This window comes from Cervus elaphus, chromosome 24, assembly GCF_910594005.1.
Source record: "Cervus elaphus chromosome 24, mCerEla1.1, whole genome shotgun sequence".
In the NCBI taxonomy this organism is placed as follows: Eukaryota; Metazoa; Chordata; class Mammalia; order Artiodactyla; family Cervidae; genus Cervus; species Cervus elaphus.
Genome location: NC_057838.1, coordinates 59,374,915 through 59,385,711, shown reverse-complemented (window position 1 = coordinate 59,385,711; position 10,797 = coordinate 59,374,915). Strand labels below are relative to the sequence as shown.

The 10,797-nt window shown below is 55.7% G+C and overlaps 1 protein-coding gene across 2 annotated transcripts in view; it reads right to left on the bottom strand.

Annotated features, from left to right (window-relative positions):
• The window catches only part of NT5DC2 (5'-nucleotidase domain containing 2), a 53,723-nt gene that overhangs the window by 360 nt on the left and 42,566 nt on the right, over positions 1-10,797 (bottom strand). The window contains exons 2-12 of one of the 2 annotated variants that reach the window (XM_043886619.1): positions 3,420-3,604; positions 3,234-3,308; positions 2,945-3,000; positions 2,766-2,859; positions 2,515-2,643; positions 2,345-2,405; positions 2,154-2,256; positions 1,934-2,035; positions 1,676-1,757; positions 206-433; positions 62-126 (exon numbers count right to left, since the gene is read on the bottom strand). In XM_043886619.1, the coding sequence (XP_043742554.1) occupies positions 62-126; positions 206-433; positions 1,676-1,757; positions 1,934-2,035; positions 2,154-2,256; positions 2,345-2,405; positions 2,515-2,643; positions 2,766-2,859; positions 2,945-3,000; positions 3,234-3,308; positions 3,420-3,604 (1,180 nt within the window). Of the gene's footprint in view, positions 1-61; positions 127-205; positions 434-1,675; positions 1,758-1,933; positions 2,036-2,153; positions 2,257-2,344; positions 2,406-2,514; positions 2,644-2,765; positions 2,860-2,944; positions 3,001-3,233; positions 3,333-3,419; positions 3,605-10,797 lie in introns of both variants that reach the window. The other variant, XM_043886618.1, reaches the window with a different exon arrangement.

The following is a 10,797-nucleotide window of genomic DNA, read 5'->3' as shown; positions in this document are numbered from 1 at the left end:
ACTCGGGGGGCTCCCAGGGGGCGGGGCGGGGCGCGGCCGCCTGCCCGGGCCCCCCACTCACCTCAGCTCCTGCCGCTCCTTCATCCAGGCGGCCAGCACCTGCCGCGACTCGGCATCCTGGTAGGTCTGGGGGAGACAGGGGTGTGCCGGCTGTGAGCGGCCCGGGGCAGCCCCGCCGCCGCCGCCCGCACCCGCGGCCCCGCACCTGCATGCGCTCCAGCAGCCCGGTGAGCGCCTGCTGCCACGTCAGCGAGTGCATGTACTGCTCTGTGTTGATGATGCGGATCTCGCGCTCCAGCTCGGGGATGATGGCGCCCGTGCGCCAGCCGTGCCGCAGCATGAGGTCCGCCAGGTCGCTGTAGAGGTGGTCCCCGAAGTAGAGCACTCGGGGGCCGCGCCACTCCGTCAGCCGCAGGAAGTCGAACAGGTTTCCCTGGGGGGAGGGGGGGCCCACAGCTACGCTCATTGTGCCGCGGGGGCTCCCCCGGGGCTCTTCCCCACCAGGCTTCCCCAGAGGCAGCGAGGCCGGATGCAGGGCTGCCCTTTCCCGCGGCCTTGTGGGCCCCTCTGGGCCCCGGCCCGCGGGGTCTGCCCGCGGCAGGAAGGCCTCCCCGCCCTGTGCCCTCACACCCGCGCCAGCGAGGGCCCAAGTCCACTCTGTGGGAAACAAACTGCAGCCGCGACCCCACGGCCCCGAAGCCAGGAGGCCGGCCCGGCAGACCTCCCTGTGAGGCTGCCTGCCCCTCCTGCGCCAAAGCTGGAGAAAAGATGGAAACAGCCAGGCTCCATCAGACACAGCAGGGGACGCGGGTAGGGGAGCAGACACCGGGGTGGGCCGGGACAGCAGAAGTGTGAGAGGCACGGGGGAGACAGGTGAGGAGGAGTTAACTCAGGTAGAGAGAGTGAGGTGCAGGCCCCAGGATCAGGGAAGGATGAGCGGGCGGAGTGCTGAGGATGTGCCAAGTTTGGCAGGAGACACGGAGAGAGCAGAGAAACCACATACGTGGTGAAATTTCAGAACATGAGGCCTAAAGAAAAGTCTAAAACTTGCCAAAGAAGAAAACTCAGCGTTTCCCACAAAGGTGGAGTGACGCTCCCCAGGCTCAGCCAGGAGGCCAAGACAACAGTGTCATCCTCACAGCTTCTGCCCAAGGGGGCCGCCAGCGCGGGAGGCTGAGCAGCGGGCAGGGTGCGGGGCCGGGGTGCTGCCTGCAAGCTGGGCTCGGCATCAGGCAGCCCGAGGCTGCGCTACTGGCCGGAACCCCCAACCCCGAACCACTGTCTCTAAGAAGCCCCAGCTCAGCCAGAATTTCCACACTCCATCCAGAGCCAAATACTTCACCTCCTGCTCACAGCCACCTAGCACCTCCCCGCCAAGCACAAGGCCCCTCCTCCCCTTCCTAGCCAGCCAGGAAAAGGGGTCTCGACGGGGGCCTGTGAGCCGCCCCCACCAGGCTGTCTGGCTGCAGCAGACGGCCCAGCACCACTGAGTGGGTGCTTACTGAACGCCTGAGCTACCGGAGAGCTTCACAGCACATGTGAGGAGAGTCTGCTTCTTCCAGGTGAGGCAAGCATGGCACGGAGACGCCGAGCATTGGGGCTGGGCCTCCCCAGGCCCTGAGCGAGGACGGAACCCCCGCAGGTGTGGGGCAGCGCCCACCCAGCCAGCTCTCACCTGCCGGTAGATCTTGCCCTTTTCCAGGCGGGTGATGCGGTCCCAGTGCAGCGAGCCCTTCTCATCAAGTTTCCTGAAAGGCCTGGGGTGGGTTCAAAGGCCTGGGGTGAGGTTCAAGGGCCTGGTTCCCAGGCTGCGGCCGGACCACAGGCGGCACACCCGCCCGTCAGCACAGGGGTGCCCCGGCCCCGGGTCCACAGGGCAGCAAGCACGAGCCCGCCCCCGCGCCCTGGGCCCACCACCCCGGCCAGGCCTTACTTGCGTCGGTCGGTGAAGAAGCTGGGCTTGTCCGCCTGGACGATGACCACGTCAAAGAGCTGGCGCCAGTCGGGACCCACCATGTGCCGCATCCCCTTGTCCCTGGGCGGAGAGGGGCCGAGTGGGACAGGCGGCAGGCGTCCGAGGGAGGCTCCAGGCCTCTGCCACCAACTTGAGTCCCCGAGTCCCGCTTCCTCCCCGCCGGGGCAGGGGCGCTTACACGAAGCTGAAAGGACTGTTGGTGATGAGGAACAGCTGCTTCCCATGGGCCACCAGGCGGCTCAGCACAGCGAACGTCTCGTCCCCTCGCAGGATGTACTTCTCTGGGAAGTACATGGCGGGGGAGAAGCGAGTGGTGAGGGCCAGCCCCGCGCCGGCCCCGGCAGCCGCAGCAGGGCCCAGCCCCCTTACCCATGTCCCGCGCGATCCACTGGTACATGAGGCCCTTCACGTGCACGTCCCGAATGGCATCCTGGGGGCAGTGGAGGGGCAGTGAGGCCTCACTGGAGCCCAGGACGACCTGCCCTGCTGTATCTGGACTCCCGTCCACGCCACCCTGGGGCGCAGGCCCAGGCCCTTACTGTCACATCCTTGTAGAGGTGCGCTTGGTCAAACTCCAGGCCGTGGCCCAGGAAGTGGTCCACCACGCAGGAGAGCAGTGCCATCTCTGGCAGTGAGAAGATGTCCATGAACTGCTTGATGGAGGGGCCCTGGGGAAGGAGTGCTGACTGAGCAAGCCCTCCAGCCCTGGAGACCCGAGGGCAGTGTGCCCTGGGGGTGAGCGCGGGGACACCAGGGTGCGGGCACTGCGCCCCGGGAGGCGGGCACCTACCTTGCCATAGAAGCCACTCATCTGGTAGAGGGGGATGTGCTGGGTGCCCCCGTAGAGCTCGATCACCTCTTCGTCTGGCACAGGCTGGAGGCCCCTGGGTGGGTGCAGAGAGACCACCAGTCCACAGGGGCGCCCTGGTGTAAGGTGGGGGCACGGGGCCAGGCCGGGGCAGCACTGACCTGTAGGCGGTCCCCAGCTGCACGTAATGGAAGGCGTCAATCTTCATCAGAAGGCTCTAGGGGCACCGCGGGAGCAAGATGGGCGGTGAGGCGACAGCCCGCCATCGGCTCTGAGCCAGCCTTTTCTAGCCCCCACGCCCCAGCTGGGTGGTAGCAAGGGCACCCCACGCTTGCCAAGAGGAAGTACGGCTTTGAGGCCAAAGGAGTAGGAAAATGAGCCCACCGCCGCCAGGAGACGGGTGGCTGAGGAAGCGGTCCCCACATGCCTCCCCCAGGAGGGGCCGCTCACCTTCTGAATATCGTAGTGCAGGCCGCGGATGGCAAAGCTGGGGTTGTAGTCATACTTCCGAATGCCCTCTGGGTACTGTTGGGGGAAACGAGGCCAGGCCTGAGCCAGCGGTGTTGGCACACCTGCCCGCCGGGCAGTTGCCTCGGGATCCATTCAGCCACCCAGCCAGGGGTGGTCCGGCCTCACCTTGTAGTGCTCGACCAGGATGTCACGGGCGGCATTGAAGATCTCCGGGTGCAGCGTGTCCGAGTACTGGGCCAGGGTGTAGTCGTAGTCGAAGCCGTAGACCTCGACATCGCGCAGGCTGATCTCGTTGTTGGCATAGATGGCCGCGGGGTTCAGGAGACTGCAGACCTCAGGGGGCAGGAGGTCTAGAGGAGGAGGTGCAAGTGTGAGGCAGGCCCTGAGACGCCCTAAGGTGGGTGCTCTTAGCTCGGCGGGTCACACAGGCTCAGAGTCCCCCGCCCAGGGTCCCACAGGCGGGATCAGGAGCCGAGGGGTACAGGGTGACCGCACTGATGCCCCCAGCTGCTCCTCCTCCAGCCTTTATAAGCCCCAGGGAACACCTGGCTGTGCTCTGACCCTCTCCACTTGCTGAAGCTGGGGTTGGGACTTAGGAACAGTATCGGGGTGAGGAGCACTGGGGAGGGCCGGAGCTGCAGACTCTGCACCTGCCACGGGCCTCACCGTGAGGCCCCTCTAATCAGATTTCAGCTGCCCGCCAGTCACTTAATAACATTTGCTGCCTCTGAAACGGAACAGGACCCCATGGGGCTCCTGGGCACGGAAGCCTTCTGTCCCCTGTTTCTTGTCTGTAGGGAGGAGACTCCAGCCTCTATGACCTTCCCTGGGTTCCAAAGGACAGATACAAACAGCTGCTAGTCTGGGAAGGGAAAGGGTGCAGACACAGGGGAGAAGCAGCTGAGAAACCCGAGGCCAGAGAAGAGCAGGAGGCTGCCTGAGACACGATGAAGGTGTGCAGGCCCCGCACACACCCTGAACCACTGCTGTAACAACTCCTCACTAGTTCCTCCTGGGTTGGATGTGAGGTGGTTTTTCGGGGGCACAAGCCTGCTGTCTTCCCCTTAACCTGGCAAAGCAATAAAGCTGTTCTCTTCTACTTCATCCCAGACTCTCAGATTTGATTCTGCACTGGTGCGCAGAGGCTGTTTTCTCAGCATCAAATCTGGCCCCCAACATAGAGCTGACTTGAGAATGTATATAGTCAAAGCTATGGTTTTTCCAGTAGTAACATAGGATGTGAGAGTTGGACCGTAAACAAGGCTGAGCGCCGAAGAATTGATGCTTTTGAACTGAGGTTTTGGAGAAGACTCTTGAGAGTCCCTTGGACTGCAGGGAGATCCAACCAGTCCATCCTAAAGGAGATCAGTCCTGGGTGTTCATTGGAAGGACTGATGCTGAAGCTCCAATACTTTGGCCACCTGATGCAAGGAGCCAACTCATTGGAAAAGACCGTGATGCTGGGGAAGACTGAAGGCATAAGAGGGCGGCAGAGGATGAGATGGTCAGGAGCATCACTGACTCTGTGGACATGAATTTGAGCAAACTCTGAGAGACAGTGGAGGGCAGGGGATCTTGGCGCGCTGCAGTCCACGAGGTTGCTGAGGGTCAGACAGGACTTTGACTGAATAACAACATTTGATACTTTAATTTAAACATAATCAGTTGTAATTCTGTTATTGTAACAAAGTTTCCTTACACTGTAAGTTTCATTACACTGTAATCAGATGTTTAACCATGCCCTTTTAAGTCCTGTCATTTATAGACAGTTGTACTCTGATGCTTTTGCAAAAGTGCTTCATCTTCAAGAAAATTTCTGGGAAGGACCTTATGACAAATACAGGTCTCTAATAAATTTCACACCATGCTGCTGAGCTGGATGTACTGCTACACATGTGCTACTGTATAACAGCCGGATGTAAGCGATAAAATGTATGGCCTTTAGTGTTTCCTCATTAACATACCTCTGAGCCTGCTCACCACACCTGATCGGTTTTCCCCAACATGGATTAACTAGGCACATATAAAGGAGACCCAGTACTGAGAGACATGATCTACATCCAGGGTGAACTGGATAGATATTTTGATTATCAATGTTTTCTACTGAAAGATTTGCAATCAGAAGGGGAAGTGATAAAAATCTGCATGTACTGAGGTATGGGGAAGTCACTGGCTTATATTAACACATGGTTTAACTTTAAAAAGTGGCCTGTTTTGTGACCTCTCACATATGCACTGTACATCTTCTTTGACACTGATGAGAGGGATGCATTTAAAAGTCAAAGTGGAGTAACAACGGTAAAACTTAAGTGACCACTGAGGATGTGATTTCAGGCTCATTCCCGTGTTTTTATAAACTTGACATTTCTGAGCTATGTCAGACTTGGGATGCCAAAAGGATTTAAAAATTCCCACAACCTCCTCAAGATGTTAGCTAAAGACTGCAAGGATTACACCTGGATCAAGGTTGAGTAGAGCCCTTTGCAGCCAAAAGGAAAAGCATCAGAAGTGACAAAAGTCCTTTTTAAGGACATTATTCCTAGGTACGGCCTTCCCTCTACTATACAGAGTGACCCATGGATCCGCTTTCATCACAGAAATAACACAAACAGTAAACAAAGCTTTAGGTACAAAGTGGAAACTGCACTCAGCATGGAGACCCCAACCTACAAAAAAAGGCTGAAAAGGTAACTGCACCCTGAAGAAAACTCTGCCCAAGCTGTGCCAGGAAACTCATCAAAAAAGGAACGTCTTGCCAGTTGCTCCCCTCTGTATACAGGTGGTTCCTAGAAGTGGCTAGGATTGAGCCCCCTTGTAACGACATACGAAGGCCATTCCTGGCTCCTAAGAGTAAGTTCAGTCCAGTTCAGTCGCGTCCAACTCTTTGTGACCCCATGAACCTCAGCACGCCAGGCCTCCCTGTCCATCACCAACTCCTGGAGTCCACCCAAACCCATGTCCATTGAGTCGGTGATGCCATCATCCAACCATCTAGGGAAGCATTTCGTGGCATTGGGAAGCTGTAGCTAGATAACTGCATGTAAACCACTGAACCAGAACACACCCTCACACCACACACAAACATGACACCAGAAAACCCCTAGGCAAAACATCCTCTGACCTAAGTCGTACCTGTGTTTTCTCAGGCCAGTTTCCCAAGGCAATACAAATAAAAACAAAAATGAAGAAATGGGACCTAAGCAAACTTACAAACTTTCGCATAGCAAAGGAAACCTTAACAACGGCAAAAAGACAGCCTGTAGAAGGGGACAAAATATTTACAAAGGATGCAACAGACAAGGGATTAATTGCCAAAATATACAAATAGTTCAACATCAATTCAACAAAACAACAACCAAATAGACAATTTAGGGCAAAAGACCATAAATAAGACATTTCTTAAGAGAAAACATATAGATGCCAACAGGCACATGAAAAGATGCTCAACATCACTAATTATGAGAGAAATGCAATCAAAAATGCAAAGAAATACCACCTCACACACGTTAGAATGACCATCATTAAAAAGTCTACATGTAACATATGCTAGAAAAGGTGTGGAGAAAAGGGAATTCCACCACTGGTGGTAATGCAAACTGGAACAGAAACTATGGAAAATAGAGTGGAGGTTCCTCAGAAAAATAAAATAGAATCACCATATGATCCAGAAGTTCCATTCGTGGGCATGTTATTAGTCAAACTATAATTCAAGAACCTCCTTGGTGATCCAGTGGTTAGGGATCTGCCTGCCAATGCAGGGGCCGTAGGTTCGCTCTCTGGTCCGGGAAGAGTCCACGTGCTGCAGGGGCTTCCCTGAAGGCTTAGTGGTAAAGAATCCGCCTGCCAGTGCAGGAGACGCAAGAGACCTGGGTCGATCCCTGGGTCGGGAAGATCCCCTGGAGGAGCAAATGGCACCCCACTCCAGTGTTCTTGCCTGGAGAATCCCATGGGCAGAGGAGCCTGGCGGGCTACAGTCCTCGGGGTCACAGAGTCAGACCCGACAGCACACGGCAGGGGAACCAAGCGCCTGCACGACCGCCGAGCTCACACTGCCAACGCCAGCCCGTGCCCTGCGGCTGCCGCGGCCCGCCTGCCCTAGAGCCCCTGGCCCTCGACAAGAGCAGCCACATGAGAAGCCCCGCACCGCAAGTGCCCCCGCTCGCTGAGACTTGAGGAAGCCCATGTGCGGCGACGAAGACACAGCGCAGCCAAGAATAAATAAATAAAAACCAATTTCCAAGGTGCACACACTCCTGTGTTCACAGCAACACTATACGCAACAGCCAAGACACAGAAACACACCCCCAGTGACAGATGAATGGATAAGATGTGCTGGGTGTGCCTGCTTAGTGGCTCAGCCGTGTCCGACTCTCTGCGACCCCAGACCCCAGACCGTAGCCCGCCAGCTTCCTCCGTCCACGGGATTCTCCAGGCAAGAACACTGGAGTGGGGTGCCATGCCCTCCTCCAGGGGACCTTCCCAGCCCAGGGATCAAACCCAGGTCTCCTGCATCGCAGGCAGACTCTTTACCATCTGAGTCACCAGGGAAGCCCACGAATACTGCGGTGAGCAGTCTATCCTTTCTCCAGGGGATCTTCCCGACCCAGGAATCAAACCGGGGACTCCTGCATCGCAGGCAGATTCTTTACAGCTGAGCCAGCAGGGAAGCCCCTAAAGATGTAGTACATTCATACAAGGAGTACTACTCAGACACAGGGAAAAAGGACGAAATAATGCCACGGAAGGTTGCAACTAGAGATTATGATATCAAGTGAAGTCAGAAAGACAAATCTTTCCATATGATATCACTTATATGTGGAATGTAAATAGGGCACAGAGAGAAGGAAGGGAGGGAAGGTGAGAGAGACAGAGACATGCTGGGGGGAGGAGCGAGGGAGAAAGAGGGAGGGAAGAGGGGAGAAAGAGAGGCAGAGAGAGAGATACAGGGAGTGAGGGAGAAACAAAGGAAGAATGGGGGGGACAGAAAGACAGGAAGAGAAAGAGGGATAGAAAGACGGGGTGACTGGGGGAGAGAGATGGAAAGAGAGAGGGAGGGAGAAACAGAGCCACAGGGAGAGGCAGAGAAGACCAAGAAAGAGGGAAGGAGGGTGGAGACAGAGACAGGGCAAGAGGCAGAGAGGGAGAGAGGCAGAGAGAAGGGGTGGGATGAAGGGGGAGAGTGACAGAGAAAGAGGGAGGGGGAGAGAGGGCAGGAGAAAACGTGGGAGGGGGAGAGAGAAAAAGGGAGGGAGGGAGACGAGATACAGGGGGACGAAAGGAGAGGGAGGGAAGAAGGGAGAAAGAGGAGTGAAAGAAAACAGGGGGCCAGGTAGAGGAAAAGAGAGAGAGAGGGAGGGAGGGAAAGAGAGACAGAAAAAGAGGGAATGAGGGAGGCAGAGGGAGAGACAGAAAGGAAGAGGAAGGGAAAAGGGGGATGCAGAGAGATGGAGAGGGAGGGAGGGAGAGGGACAGAAAAAAGGTCCAGAGAGAGGGTGGGAAGGAAAGAGAAAGAGAGATGTGGGGAAAGGGAGAGACAGACAGGAGAGAGACCAAGAGAGAGGGAAAGAGGGTGGGAAAGACAGAGCGAGAGAGAAAGAGAGATGGGGAGAGAGACTAAGCCGGAGGAACAGAGACAGACGGACAGAGAAATAGGGAATGGGGAGAGGGGGGAGAGAGAGAGACAGAGAGAGAAATAGGGAGACACCAAGAGAGTAGGTGGGAGGGACGGAGAAACAGTGACAGGGAGAGAGACAGAGAAAAGAAAGGGGAGTGGGGAAGGGGAGAGGGAGGAAGGGAAGGAAAAGAAGGAGAGAGAAAGGGAGCGGCATATAGAGGAGGACGGAAGGAGAGACGGGGAAAGATAGATAGGAAAGAAGGGATGAAGAGAAAGGGATGAAGGGAACAGAGAGACAGATAGAGACCAGGAGACAGTCAGAGAGGCCAAGAGATATATAGGAAGAGAGACACTGAGGAAGACAGACAGATGGAAAGGGTGGGAGAGAGAAAGAAGCAGATAAGAGAGGGAGAAAGATCAGGAGAGAAGGAGGGAGGCAGGGAGAGAAAGAGAAAGAAAGACGGAGGAAGTGAGGGAGAGGGAGAAGAAAGAGACAGGGCAAGAGAAACAGAGAATGAAAGAGGGGGGAAGAATCAGGGCACAAATGAACACACCTAAGAAACAGACTTTATTTTTTCGGGCTCCAAGATCACTGCAGATGGTGACTGCAGCCATGAAATTAAAAGACACTTGCTCCTTGGAAGAAAAGTTATGACCAACCTAGACAGCATATTAAAAAGCAGAGACATTACTTTGCTGACAAAGGTCCATCTAGTCAAGGCTATGGTTTTTCCAGTAGTTGTGTATGGATGTGAGAATTAGACCATAAAGAAAGCTGAGCACAGAAGAATTGATACTTTTGAACTGTGGTGTTGGAGAAGACTCTTGAGAGGCCCTTGGACTGCAAGGAGATCCAACCAGTCCGTCCTAGAGGAGATCAGTCCTGAGTGTTCATTGGAAGGACTGATGTTGAAGCTGAAACGCCAATACTTTGGCCACCTGATGCGAAGAGCTGACTCATTGGCAAAGACCCTGATGCTGGGAGGGATTGGGGGCAGGAGGAGAAGGGGACGACAGAGGATGAGATGGCTGGATGGCCTCACCGGCTCGATGGACATGAGTTTGAGCAAGCTCTGGGAGTTGGTGATGGGCAGGCAGGCCTGGCGTGCTGCCGTCCACGGGGTCACAAAGAACTGGACATGACTGAGCGGCTGAGCTGAAGAAACAGCCTCACAGAGAGAACAGACTTTTACTTGCCAAGAGGGAGGGGAGGCGGGAAGGGATGGACTGGCAGTTTAGGGTTAGGAGAAGCAAACTCTGACACTTAGAATGAACAGGGGATGCAGGTTAGATCCCTGGCTGGGGAACAAACATCCCACATGCCTCGGGGCAACTAAACCAGCTTGAGACAACTAGAGAACCTGTGAGCCGCAACTGCCGAGTCCAGGTGCTCTAATCCCTAGAAAGCCCACACACCGCTGAAGACTCAGCTCACCCAAATAAATAGTCATATATTTAAAACAGTGGGGAAAAAAAGGACTGAGGAGTATTGAGAACAAAAATGGAAACCAGAGCTGAGGCACAGCTGATGGGGTAACAGGACAAGGAATTCACGCCTCCTAACAAAGGGGCACCACCCAGGTGCTGGTGGGGGACCTCAGACCTAGGGGACTGGAGGAGCCTCCGTGCAGACAGGCAGGATGTGGTGGGAAGGAGGGAGGGGGGAAAAGCAGAGGCGGGGTGGGACGGGCACCCCTGAGGGGTGGCTGGGGGAGCGAGGGGAACAAGACAACGGTCTCCCCAACCTGCTCAGGACCCGGGAGCCTGCTGAGGTCCAGGGCTTGAATCTCCATTCTCAGGGGCCCCTCTGGCTGTGCAGGTCTTGAGCCTAAGCCCAGCCCCGCAGGGTCTTTTCTGGCTATTTTCCCCTTGCTGTAGTGATTCTCTTTAGCTTTGCTGCTGTTACATTTTAATTTTTCTAATATATAT